Source organism: Protopterus annectens, chromosome 7.part0 (genome assembly GCF_019279795.1).
Source record: "Protopterus annectens isolate FY-2018-M chromosome 7.part0, PAN1.0, whole genome shotgun sequence".
Taxonomy (NCBI): Eukaryota; Metazoa; Chordata; order Ceratodontiformes; family Protopteridae; genus Protopterus; species Protopterus annectens.
The window spans coordinates 414,933,596-414,948,142 of NC_056739.1; the positions used below are offsets into that span (position 1 = coordinate 414,933,596).

The following is a 14,547-nucleotide window of genomic DNA, read 5'->3' on the forward strand; positions in this document are numbered from 1 at the left end:
GTCACCCCCTGAAGATGTCTACTTTAGAGACATCTTGGAAATTCTGAGATAGAGGAGTGGCTGGAAGTCCCAAAACCCTTCCTCTGAGGAGTCTGTTTACCTGCAGGCATTCAGCACCCACCCATCTACTTCTTGGGTGATGCCGCCTGCTGTTGAGCTCATTCAGTTGATTTCACAGTGGGCATGGAAGGCTCCTGACACCATCAAGCCCATCCCTAAAAGACCAGACAAGATATTTTTCTGCACCTATAGACAGACAGTTTTGGGTGAAGGATCTTACAGTTGATGCTGTGGTTGTAGTGGCCTCCACTAAAAAGGAACTGGCTGAGGAGAGTTCCTCTGTCCATCTGCCCAAAAGGGAGTCCTGGGCTGTGGACAGATTTGGGAAGTGGGTCTATGCTTAATCAACCTTCGCCATAAGGTCCTTGAATTTTTTCCACATTTTACCACACTCAACTCCTTGATCAGATCCCAGTGATCAGACACCCTGGTGGGAGCTGTAGCTGAGGGAGTTCAAGAGAAAGTGGCTTCCCCTTTAGCCACCCTGGAGTCTGTGTCCAGTTCGTCCATGAGACTGATTGCACATACAGCCGAAGGGAAGTCTAGAGGAGCAGGTACAGCCATAGCTATTAGGAGACACACTTGGATGCGCCTTTGTGATTTTGCGGAACCATTCAAGTCTTCTTTCGTCAATACTCCTTTTGACAGAACATCCTTCTTTGGCTCAAAAGTAAAAGAAACTTTGTCCAGGTGTGAAAAAGATGGTAAGACCCAATCTTCTGTTAGCTTACATTTTTCCACCCCCCCCCCCAAAGGTCTTTTTCTAGAATCAGAGGAGTGCGGGAAAAATGTGGTTAAAAAAATCCCAAGGAGCTTTCCAAGATGCATGTGGAGGGAGTTCCCCCCAGGGGCAGAGGAGGAACCAAAACAGAAGACGCTGCTCTCGTGGCAGAGTTGGTATCAAGGCTTCAGAGATTCCTTCCCAGGCAAGCCCTTTCAGCATTTCTGAAGGGAGGCCCAGTTATCTTCCTCTGGAGGCAGTCGGCGGGACGCTTATCCTTAAATACAAATGCCTGGCTAAACATAACCGATTCCTGGGTGCAACGGATCGTACCAAGAGGCTGTACCATTCCCTTTTTTCAACCTCCCCCTGTTTACAAGAAGATCCTTGATGTTCCACCGAATCAGAGGGATTCAGCAGTGCAAGAAATCCAAAAACTGCTGAACAAAAGAGTCATCCAACAAGTCCTGCCAGACCAAGAAGGATCCAGAACCTACTCAAGATTCTTTTTAGTGTCAAAGAAGATAGGGGATTTTGGATCTCAGTTTACTGAAAAGAGCAGTTCAGCAAACAAAGTTCCGGATGGTCATGGTACAGTCTACCCTTCCCTTTCTGAAGAAAGATGACTGGATGTGCTCAATAGACCTTCAGGATGCGTATTACCATGTAAAAATGAACATATGTTCCAGAAGGTTTCTCTGCTTCTGGCGGAGAGCCAGTCATTACCAATTCAGAGTACTGTCCCTTGGACTCACCACAGCCCCCAGGGTGTTCACCAAATGCATGGTAGTAATAGCAGCTTATTTGAGACTACAAGGATTCTACATGTTTCTGTACTTGGACAACTGGCTCATAACCACTTCGACCAAGCATCAGTTGATAACAGCCAGGGACAACACCCTCAACATCTGTGTCTCTCTGGGGATCACAGTAAATCTAGAAAAGGCACGTTTAACCCCATCGCAAAATTTAGAATTCATAGGAGCAGTACTGAATACTCAGACGACAATAGCATCTCTTCCTCCAAAACGTCATCAGAGAATTGTGGCTCAGGTACAAAAGCTAATCCACAGAAAGCAGGTTCCAGCATGTTTGGTCTTACAATCTCTAGGATCTGTGGCAGTTTCTATAACTCTAGTGCCACTAGCCAGGTTACATATGAAAATTCTGCAATGGCTACTAGCCTCCCATTGGTCTATACTTCATCACCCATTGTCAGAACAAGTCCTGATCACCAACCATTGCAAAATGGATCTTCTTTGGTGGCTGCATTACGATCAAGTTCTCCACGGTCGTCTTTTTGTTTTTCCAGAGCCCATGACCATAGGGACCACAGATGCCTCTCAGATTTGGGGGGGGGTGCATTTTCTGGGCAAGATGGTCCAAGGTACTTGGTCCCAGTTGAAGGCCAACTTGCACATCAATGTCCTGGAGATAAGAGCGGTGCTTCTTGCATTGCAGGCCTTTCAGACAGCTCTTCCTCAGTGGACTATTGCAATTCAAACAGACAGTATGTCTGTGGTTTGGTACATCAACAGACAGGGAGAACCAGATCTTACCCTTTTTGTTCAGAAGCCCTCAAAATGTGGCAACGGTTGATCTCTTCCAACCGCTTTCTTATAGCAATGCACATTCCAGGGAGTTCCAATGTGATTGCGGACAAGCTGAGCAGATGCATCCTTCAGCCTCACCACTCGTGACTGCACCTGCAGCTCTAGCAGCCCCTTCGGTTGTGTGGGACAGCAACCTCATGGACGAGTTGGAAATTGACTCTAGGGTGGCAAGTTGGGAAGCAACTTTATCACATGCCCCATCCGAAACTTGACCCGCAAGGGTCTTTCAATCAAAAAGTGACTAACATGATTTTCCACCTTTGGGGGTCAACGTTGCTGTGGTCTGTTCACATTTCCCCTAAACAACAAGTCCAGCAATTACTTTGTCCTGACTCCCCCCTAGGAAAGTAACCTAGGCATGCTGTCCTCCACAATTGCCCCCCCCCCCCCCCGGTCTCCTATATGCCTTTTATATGCCTTTTCCCCTATGCCTCTAATTCCCAAATTTCTACAGAAAAGCACTCAGGTTGAAGAGCACAGTGATCCTTATTGCTCCCTTTTGGCCTCAACAGGTTTGGTCCCCCTTTCTTTGTCCTTATCTAATTCAACAACCCTTGATTCTGGACCCAGTGCCAGATCTCCTGTCCCATCCAGATGGTCTTGTTCACCCAAACATTTTAAACCTCAAGCTGACTGTGTGGTTCCTCCAGTTCCATTAATTGTCAGGCGTCCCAATATTTCTTTTCCAGTATGCCACATCCTTTTATCATGTCACACTCCTTCCACTCGAAAATTGTACGCCAGTAAGTGAAAGAGAGTTACTATTTGGGCCCTTGAAAAACAACTAGATCCTTTTTCAGCTTCTTTAGAACATGTCCTATATTTTTTAGTGACTCTGCTTAATGCTGGAGCTTCTCCTTCCACCATCAAACTACAATTAGCTGCCTTCCCAAATTTTTCACAGTGGTTTGGTTGGATGAACATTCTTTAGCCTCTCATAGACTTTGTAAATCATTCCTCAGAGGCAGTCTTCTGTTAAAGCCCCTGTTCAGAGATCCAACTCCTCCTTGGAATTTGAACCTAGTACTTCAGGCAGTGATACACTCTCCTTGCGAAGCCTCGGTAGAATGTAATCTGAAGTTTCTATCTTGGAAGACACTCTTTTTGGTAGCCATTACCTCTCCCAGAAGAATTTCAGAGATTCAGGCCTTATTATCTGAATCTCCTTACCTTGTTTTCCATAAAATAGACTATCTTTATGAACGAACCCCTCCTTTTTATCCAAGGTTGTATCAGATACTAATATTAACCAGATAATTAACTTACCAGTTTTCTTCCCTAATAATTCTAACAAGAGAGAGTATGCCATACATTTATTACAGGTCCATAGACAGATATGTTTTTATCTTCACAGAACAAAGAACATAAGACAATTAAATCAACTGTTTGTTTCCTTTTCTACTGCAAAGTTGGGCAAGGCTTACTCTTTGTAAGTTTGTGAATGACTGCATTTCATTATTTTATGATAAAAACAAATTAACCTTACCTAAATTTGTCAAAGCACATTCTACAAGGCTATAACCACTTCAGCTGTCTTTCAATCTAGAACTTCAATGGATGACGTGCAGCAGCTGTATGGGCTACTCCCCATACCTTTAATATTCATTAGAAATTGGATCTGTTTTCTAGGGAATGATCATCCTTTGTCTTGATGGTGCTCAGGAATATCCTTTCATGACTCCACCCAAGATTCAAGGTAGCTGGGGACTCTATCCCATCTGTCAAGGATGGAGTGAAGATTGACAACATTAGGTAAAGAAGTTCTGTATTCACCATAACTTTCCTTCTGTGTTGTTTGTCTTCATTCATCCTTGACCCCCCCCCCCATCCCCTGTGCTTAATGATTGTTTGGTGTAGTGGATCATATTCACTTGAATTATTATATTGTTCAACCACAGTAGATAAGGCTTCCATCTGGCTTACCGTACACATATCTTTACACACACACACACACATATAGATATATATATGTGTGTATATATATATATATATATATATGTATATGTGTATATATATATATATATATATATATATATATATATATATATATATATATATATATATATATATATATATGTATATATATATATATATATGTTTTATATATTTCAATATCTTTTCTGTAAACTCGATCTGAGGTAATTGAGAGAGAGAGGGATTCTGGGTAGAGGTGAAGCTCGACAGCATTTGGCTGGGGCGAGCTGTAGTAACAGCCAAGTCGGAACCAAACCCATCTGTTAAGCATGAGTGAAGATAGACAACACAGATGGAAAATTATGGTGAGTACATAACTTCTTTTTTGTAGATGTCCTTCATGGATGCATCTGCAGTCATAACAAGTGGGTTGTCCTGTCGTCAGGCAGCCCTGCAGTCGGCCGGATTCCAAAGTCCGGGTCCGGCTTCGGCTGATGTCGCACTTCACCCGACGTCATCTCTGTTGGTCTTCGGGTATATAAGCATCAGCCGACGCCATTTTCCTCAGTCTTTCTTGCCGCGTGGCGCCCGAAGCAGAAGCTGTTCGCAAGTGCCGGTCGGTCGGATCCAGAGATACTTCTACCGAATACTATTTCGAAGACTTCTAAAAGCTAAGTACCCCGTTGGGGACTCTTTCTTGCCTCAGCCGATGTCAGAAAAAGTTAACAATTGTTTAACCTGTGGGAAACAAATACCTCATAAAGATTTCCACTCTTACTGTCTGCCTTGTTTAGGCCCAGCCCACGACGTAGCAGCCTGTTCGGCCTGTGCCTCTTTCAACCGACGAACGCTTAGGCGTCGGTCGGAGTTTGCAGAACAGTTTTTCGGTTCTGATTTTGCGTACATTATGCCGTCGGATCCTGCGACTACCCAATCTACTAAAACGCAAAGATAAAGACCGACACTCGCGGTCCGCGGTTTCGGCGAAACCACGGTAAAGCAAACATGAGTGTCTCGGTTTCGGCTGAAACCGAGAAAACTGATCAAAGTACAGCTGAACCTATTCTTACAACTGAGGCCCCTGCTACAACTCTTGAATCGACCTCAGAACTTTTACCCACTACGGTGGTTGACTTACCAGACACCATCCCCTTGGATGTCTCTACCCCAGCACATGGTGCTGCTAGGCCTCCAGCAGCCATGTCCATTAAGGCCTTCGCCAGGGCTAAAGCAGCCAAAACTACTAAAACAGTGCCTGTTAAACCCCCCACATCCAGGCCCTCTTCTAGCTCTCAAATGCTTTCTTTGGCAGAAGATTTAATTTCTTTAATTAGAGGATCTCAATCTCACCCAGACAGGGCCTCTCAGCCCCCAGAGAAGAGACCTAGGGCAGAGCCCCCTGAGCCAGTGTCTTCTGATGATTCTGCTGATGAATCAGACATAACTGACCAGCCAGAGGCTCCCTTCTCCAATTTTGAAGATTCTGATGCTGAAGAATCCATTCCAGCTGCTTCCCACCAGAAGAATTCTCCTTTGGGAAACCTTGCATGCCATGCGAGAACAGTTCCAATGGCAGCAACAGGATTTTTCAGACTCCAGAAAAGACTTAGGACCTTTCTGCACCTCCCACAGCACAGGCCCTTAGCTATACCTCCTGTTCTCTCTGTGGTGGATGATGCTTTCAATGATGTTTGCTCCGCTCCAGATTCTTTACCCCAGCCCCTGCCAAACCAGACTGATTTTACAGGGTGCCAGATACTCATCACCACCTTTACAAGGCCCCACTTGCAGACCCAGAAACTATATCCCAGGGTCCCAAGGCAGTAGCCGCGACCATAGCTAAAACCCCTACTCCTTCTGAAAGGGAAGCAAGGTCATTAGACAGATGGGGTAAAAGGTCTACACTTCAGCTACTCTCTCAGCTAGAGCTTTAAACTGTCAGTTTCACATGATACAATACCAAGAGTTTATGCTTGATCAGTTAACTAAAAAACTAACCACTGATGAATCTCTTGATAAGAAATATGTATTAGAGATGGTAAATAACATACAACAGGTTAGCAACCATTCCTTAAAATGTGGCTATGATGCACTGGAGGCTTCATTTAGATCAGCCATGACAGGCACAGTGATAAGAAGGCATGCATGGCTAAAGGAACAAGCTTTACGGATCATGTTAAAGCTAAGTTGCTAGATGCTCCTATGGACAAGACAAGTTTGTTTGGTACACCTGCTCAGCAGGTTATGAAGAAAATGGAAGAGAAGGCAAAATCTGTTCAAACTGTTAAAGATTTCTTGCAGGTTCAACCCCCAAGGTTTAGCAGGAACTGGCCTGCCAAAAATTGGTCCTTTCCTGACTCCACAAAATTTCAAAGGGGCAGGAATAGACGTTCCAGAGGCAGAAACCAATCCAGAGGAGTTGCCTACAGAGGACGACAGTGGCAAGGTAACAACAGAGGCACAGACACAGCCACTGCCACTACATCAGCACAACCACAGTGACTTAATCCTAAATCCGCCTACCAGGGAACAAATAGCAGCTCCTCTAGGCGGAAAGTTAACCTTATTTTCAAAGAACTGGCACTACATAACAAAAGACAAGTGGATTTTACAAACCATAGATCAAGGTTACCGGTTTCACTTCCACACTTTACCAGTCAAAAGAGGAATGCCAAATCTACCTCCAAATCAATAAACAGCGGCTCTACGCCAGATAATGGAGTTAGCAAACATGAGAGCTGTGGAAAGAGTGCCAACAGCAGAACAAGGAAAGGGGTTCTATTCCAGACTATTCCTAGTTCCAAGAAAGGAAAAAGTTGGAGACCAATTCTCGACCTGTCCACCTTAAATACATACATCATTGTCCCAAAATTCAAAATGCTGACCCTACAGCAACTTCTTCCCATGCTGGGCAAGGAGTCTTGGCTGGTAACTCTAGATCTCAAGGAGGCATACCTGCACGTCCCCATTCGACCAATCTGCAGAAGATACCTCAGATTTCTTGCAGGATCAGAGCACTATCAATTCTCAACATTGCCCTTTGGCTTATCTACTGCCCAGAGTATTCACAAAATGCCTGGCATCAGTAATCGCCCATTGCAGACTACAGGGAATTCAAATTTACCCATACCTGGACGACTGCCTGCTACAAGGGACAACAAAAGCAAGCTGACAACGGATTTACAAAGGGTCATTTACTTGCTACAAGGACTGGGATACACAGTCAATTTACAAAAGTCAAGGCTGATACCATCCCAAACAAGGACATTCTTGGGCGTGGAATTGGACACAGTACAACAAATGGCATTCCTGACTACAGAAAAACAAAAAGAACTTCCTCTTTACTTCTTGGCACTAACAAAACTGAACAAGTTAACAGCAAGAAAAGTTCTGCAGGCCTTGGGCTTCATGGCATCATGCATAATCTTGGTCCCATTTGCCAGACTACATATGAGGAAACTACAGTGGTACCTAAAGAATTTATGGTCCCAACACAGACACAGTCTAGAAACAGAAATCCCACTAATTCCATGCTTAAAACAGGAGTTCCTATGGTGGGCTCAGGCATGCCAGTCAAACCCAGGCCTACCCTTTCGCAGATGTCAACCAAGCCAGACCATCACAACAGGCGCTTCAGACCTAGGATGGGGGCCCACATGCTGGACAAATGCGTGCAAGGATTGTGGACACAGGATCAACTTCACCTGCACATCAATCTAAAAGAAATGCTGGCAGTAAAACTGGCAATCCAAAAGTTCAAACCATTTCTCAAAGAGGGCCAGTTGATGATAAGGACAGACAACACCACAGTCATGTGGTACATCAACAAACAGGGAGGCACTCATTCATACCCCCTATGCAGAATGACCTTGGAGCTGTGGACCCTGGCACTCAGCTACAACATTCAGTTACAGGCGATATTTGTACCGGGGAAAAACAATACTCTAGCAGACATATTAAGCAGAACCACTTCGGATGCCCACGAATGGAAGCTGCACCCGGACATCTTCAAGACCATCTCAAAGAAATGGGGAATGCCACAGATAGACCTATTCGCATCACCTCTCAATCACCAGCTCAACCACCCACTAGCATGGAAAGTGGACTCACTCTCCTTCAACTGGAAAGGCCTAACAGCATATGCATTCCCACCTCTTCCTTTGATACACAAGGTACTACTAAAAATCAAGGAAGAACGTCCAAAGATAATCCTGATAGCTCCAAACTGGCCAAGACAACACTGGTACCCACTACTGAAGAGCATGTCTCGGAACAATATGTGGCCAATACCCCTGATGCCTTTGATGTTAATTCAGTACAACTACAGCATCATACATCCAAACCTAAAAACGCTGCAACTGACTGCATGGAACATCACATAGCAGCAGCTAATCCAGAACTTTCACAAAGAGTTAAAGACATTATTCTTGAAGCGCAGACCTTCAACAAGAAGGAACTATGCTGGAAAATGGAAAAGGTTTGTCATTTGGAGTACGGAAAGAGGAAAAGATGTGTCAAACATAGATATGCCTAACATTCTGGAGTATCTGGCCGAACTTCTTCATTCAGGCCTGTCCTACTCCTCCATCAAGATACATGCATCAGCTATTTCAGCAGAATACAGCTTTGATCCACCTGTTTTTTCGCACCCTTTGCTCAGGCAGTTCCTCAGAGGAATCAGGAATGTAAAACCTCCAAGGAAACCACCATTACCAGCTTGGGATTTAAACTTGGTGCTAGAAAAGTTGACACTATCACCCTTTGAACCAGCAGCAACAGCAGACCTACAACACCTGTCATGAAAAACTGCTTTCCTACTAGCAATTACTTCAGCAAGGAGGGTTTCAGAACTTCAGGCCTTAATGGCAGTGCAACCCTTCCTAATCTTCCACCAAGATAGAGTGTCCATGAGGACTAATCCTACATTTATGCCCAAGGTGGTATCCAGAGTGTCTTTAAACCAGGCAATCCACCTACCTACCTTCTTTCCCAACCCACAAAACAGAGGGGAAAGAATACTGCATACCTTGGATGTACATAGACAGCTACGCTACTACTTGGACAGAACAAAAAATAGCAGAAAGACTGACCAACTTTTTGTAGCCTATGCAACAGGAAGGGAAGGAAAAGCTATTTCCAAACAGACAATCTCCAAATGGATAGGAAATTGCATACGATACTGTTACTCCTTCCATGGAAAACCAATTCCACAGAACATAAGACCTCATTCTACAAGGGCAACAGCCACTACCACAGCCTTCTTACGAGGAGTGGCAACCAAAGACATTATTGAGGCGGCTACTTGGACCTCCGTGCATACATTTGCCAAGCATTATAATTTGCCTCTATATTCCAGATCCCGAGCAGGGTTTGCCACTGCTGTACTGCAAGGGATCCTAAACACACCATAATCTACTTTTATCCTCCTCCCTAGTTGGCTATGGTATTCTACCCACTTGTTATGACTGCAGATGCATCCATGAAGGACATAGTACAGTTTTGTACCTACCATAAATGTAGATGTCCGAACTGGATAGCATCTGCAGTCAGGATTACCCTCCCTCCTTCCCTCTGTGGTACTCCTAGGGTGTTTACCCTCCTAATAGCTAGCTGTTGGGGGGGAGTCTTTTATGGTGTATTTGTTTGTATATATATGTACATATATGCTTATTGTTGTGTTTACCTCTATCTATTTGGAAACATTGGCATCTATCCAAATTTTAGCCTGCAAGAGGGCTACTGGCATCTGGGGCAAGAAACACTGAGGAAAATGGCGTCGGCTGATGCTTATATACCCGAAGACCAACAGAGATGACGTCGGGTGAAGTGCGACATCAGCCGAAGCCGGACCCGGACTTTGGAATCCGGCCGACTGCAGGGCTGCCTGACGACAGGACAACCCACTTGTTATGACTGCAGATGCTATCCAGTTCGGACATCTACATTTATGGTAGGTACAAAACTGTACTTTGTCTCTTCCTTTGTCATAAGAACCATAACTGTCTGATTTTTTTATGTGCATTTTCCATGTGTTCCTGCTAACCATTAACTCCTCCCCCAGGCCACATTTTGAATCCATGTGTCCCTTCAGTGCAGTGAGCCTTACTTGCATGAGGGTAATACCTGACCACAGGGGCCTCTCATATCGATATCAGTGGAAGAATTTGTGCCTTTCTCTATACCTCTTTATACTGTACGTTGCTTAAGTAGGGAGTGCCCATGTCCAAACAGTCTGTGGGTTTGTCTTCATTTTCCCTCTCCCAGACTGGTGACAGCCATGTTTTAGGAGTGGACCCCTGGTTGTCCCCAAACAGGATACTATATGGCACCCCCACATCAGCAACTGAAGGATGTCAAAGTAGTGCTATTAGCCCTAACTCCTTCCTTGCATGACTGACATGAACACTTACATCATTGCGAGGGCATACTATGCCTTCCCCTTGTATGTGGTCTTTTATACCTTGCTAGCTAACACCAAACATATGTCCCTGGGTTCAATGATACTCTTGAGATCAAAAGTCTTGCTGATGGTGAGTGCATCAGACCCAAACAACCACTCCCTCAACAAAGGATGGCTCAAGTGGTATCAGCCAATCATGGGCACCCCCGGGCAGTTCCTGTGAAGCCCAGACCACTCACTTAACCTGGGTTTTCTGAGAATTATTAGTTTTATTTTCTGATGTGACAGGACTTAAGTAGAAGTAGGTTAGTCATCAGTATGCATTTCCATTGTAAGAAAGTGTAGAGAAGCACTTATCTCAGCTTACAGTGTTTTGAGCTGATTATTTGTAATGGAAGGATGGGGCTCTGACTATGACCAAGGCAACTCAAGTTTATTTAGTGGCCCAGGAGGCATGGGGGGATGGGAAATGGCTATAGCCAGGCTCGCCCATCATGAACTATGAGGGAAACTGCTGATGCGTACAGTTTAATTTAGGGAACTACTGAGAATTTTCCAACCTTGTATCTCACCATATTTCTCTCTGTACCTCCCTTTGTTAGCTTTCTCCTCAGACCTCCAGTCACCTTATACTGTCTTCACTCACCCTGTCCTCCATTTTCTGTCTGTTAAACAGACCTCACGTATTTTGAATTATATAACTGCTCACTTTGACTTCTGTTGCTACCTATCATCTTCCACTGCCATGCAGTACATAATGGTACCCTTCTACTTGTGTATTTGAGAGATTATTAGTGGTGTAATCCATTTTTTTTGTTTAGTTCATCTTGGTCTAATGGAGTAGGAAATTGTATACCATTTCAGTCAGTATATTGTGATAGATGTCATCCTGCTTGTATGGTTCTTTAGGTATGATTCCAAAAGCCTTATTCTTACCTAGTCAAGTTAATATCTCATAGTTCCTATCTACAGAACAGCCTTAAACCAGATTATCATGGAGCAGCTTTGCAGGACTTCTGTCTTTAAACTCTGTGTTTAGTCTGCTACCATTTTCAATGTTTATTATGTATTTTTATTATAATTGCTTCAGTTTTATAGCTAATGTTATGGTCTGAGTGGGGGTTGAAGTCTGTGAGGATCAGCCCTTTTACCTAGTTCAGCTATAAATGAGTTAATGGTTATTTTATATCATTTTTGTTTTAATTGTTTGCATTCTTTCATTTATAATGTGCTAAAGATGTTTATTAAAACTGATGAAAAAATTATTCCAGTAATAGGAAAACAGATCCACCAAACATTTGCATATATCCCATGGGCCTCCACTACACAAGGTTTTAGGTATTAAACATTAAAGACTATCTTTGCTGGGGGCTCTTGCACGTTTTACTAAATGGATTGTCAGTGTGACCTTGTTATTGTTTTCTTTGAAAGTAAACATATGTTAGACATATTTGTACTGATCAAACTTTATATTTGCAACAGTGCGTGGTTTTGTCAAACTTTCAAGAAATATGAATAATACTTTGAATTTTCTGTGACTTTATTTTGACTTCTAAAATATTAACAAATTTGCTATATTGTTTTTCTGCTGTAGAAACTTAACACTTTACAAAGATTTGTATTTGTTTTGAATTTTCATTGTGAGTCAGAACTGAGTAATGCTACCACCTTTTATGCTTTTACACAATAAAGGACTGTATAAGTGTTTTCAGTTAATGCCAGATTTCAAATTTTATAATGCCCTTGATTTGTCATACTGAGTGTGAAATATGCTTTCTATTCCTGTGCATCTTTTGTGTTTGTTTCTTTTTCAATTTCATTATGTTCCCAATCTGTGGTTAATTTTGGATTCCAGAAAGGTTTAAAGATTCTCTGAAAAATAGTTTCACTTCAAAAATGTATGTATTTCTGTATAGAAGAAGTCTGTTTTCAGTTGACAAAAAGTTTTAAGATTCATTTTCTTGAGATTATGAACAGTTTTAGTAACGACAACTGTGCCTAATATGTGCTTTACTAACTCACCCTCCTATTTTTCTATTTTACTTATTTTTCTGCAACAGAAAAGTTATCGCTCCAATGGTGTCACGGCATGGAAAGCTATGGTCCAATTTCTGGGGTGCACTGAATACGGATGGGTATTATGCCCGTTCTGAAGACTACATTGACATTGTACAGGCAAAGAGGGTGTAAGTTCAAACTGCATTATTACTGTTGTGTAATTAGCAGCTTCCACAGTCTTATGTTAAGAATGCTGTAAAATGGAAAAAATACAAGTATTTAGTTAAATTAAATACCCATGTGTCACCAGGCATTAATGAAATGAAAAGTTGTAAAATCTAATCGAACTTTAGGCAATTGAAATACCGCTTGTCTGCTATATTTTATATATTTTCACATTTTTTACATCCGTTATACATAGCTGTGTATTGCACTGTGACTGGAGGGTTTCTAATCATGTATGGTATGTAATTTGTATAAAACGACGTGGTAATGAATATTTTGCTCACAGTCTGAAGTCTGTGACAAAAGCGCTTACTGTGGGCTTGTTTTCTGAATAAATTGTTCTTGACTTTCTATTCCTGTGACCAAACTGGATTCTACTTGCTAGTGTGGTGGTAGATTGCTTGTTTATCGGTGGCATTTTCATCGATTTACAGAAAATGTGCAATGCAAAGCTGCTGAAAGTGAATAATACTTAAGAGATGCCCAAACTAGTGCTAAACATGTGCAACATTGTTAGCATGCATGCAGCGGAGCCCCCATTTTTTTTTGCAGGGGGTGCAAACCCAGAGCCCCTCCCACTCAGCCCCCCCCCCCCACGCAGCCATTCCAGTGTCCCATTACTTGGCTATTTCTCCCCAGTTGCCATAAACACTGTTTAAAACTCTCAGTGTGCATACTGTTTTATGCTTTACTTCTGCAGTGTTTACAGATATTTGGATTTAATTTACAACTTTTATTTCAAATTTTGTAGCACAAACACTGATAGGCATTTGCTAAACAAAGCAATAGTCTGAACAGTGAAAACAGACTTAGCATTAAAACTTCTCTGCCTTTGAAACTCACATTCACCGAAACAGCATTGAAACCCCTCAATTTGGGCTATTTTCAAATCATAGGCCCCTTGCACACATTTTTAGGACCATGCAAAAGTTATTTGATTCACCTGATTCTATTAATTATAATATATAGTAACTGAATTATATCTCTTGTATAATACAGCACCACTTGTTAGAGTGTGTTTTAAATTTATAGATGTCCTCCTATTCCTATGTTGCAGTATTCTTAGTGTTTGATTCCCCTCCTCAGGTGACCCGAACGTTGGCTCCTATACAAAAGCTTAAGCCTGGCTGCTGTAGGTGGGTGAGGCGTCACACGTAGGGCCATAAACCAGGGACCTTAAATGTGATGTCTGCATGCACAGACCTCTGAAACATTCGGCCGCAGTTGACCATCACATTGATCGCTTCACTCCTCTACTTTGAAGACGTCTAAAGCTAAGTACCTCGTTGGGGATTTTGTTTTAATTCTTGCTTGAGCTTGGTTTGCTGTACCCAACTGTTAGCCAATGTCCGCTAAGAAGGGTAAATGCCGATGTGGACGCCAGATTCCACATAAGGATACACACAACTGTTGGGTTTTCTGCTGAGCTGAGAACACGACCATACCTCTTGCCCTGTTTGTCAATCATTTGTACCTAAGACCCTCCGGAGCCATCTGGCCGCCTTAAATCTATATCTAGAAAACCAGAGGCTCAAAAAGCTAGCACTCATGATGGACCCAGAGTTGGCTGCCCCAGCGGAACCACCATAGAAAAAGGCCAAGGTTCCAAGGCCTAG

At 42.9% G+C, this 14,547-nt stretch overlaps 1 protein-coding gene across 2 annotated transcripts in view; it reads left to right on the forward strand.

Annotated features, from left to right (window-relative positions):
• PLOD3 (procollagen-lysine,2-oxoglutarate 5-dioxygenase 3) overlaps nucleotides 1–14,547 on the forward strand; it is a gene marked incomplete at its 3' end in the record, with an annotated part of 993,531 nt that overhangs the window by 651,106 nt on the left and 327,878 nt on the right. For both annotated transcript variants that reach the window (XM_044076999.1, XM_044077000.1), the window contains 1 exon segment: nucleotides 12,769–12,894. In XM_044076999.1, coding sequence (XP_043932934.1) covers nucleotides 12,769–12,894 — 126 coding nt within the window.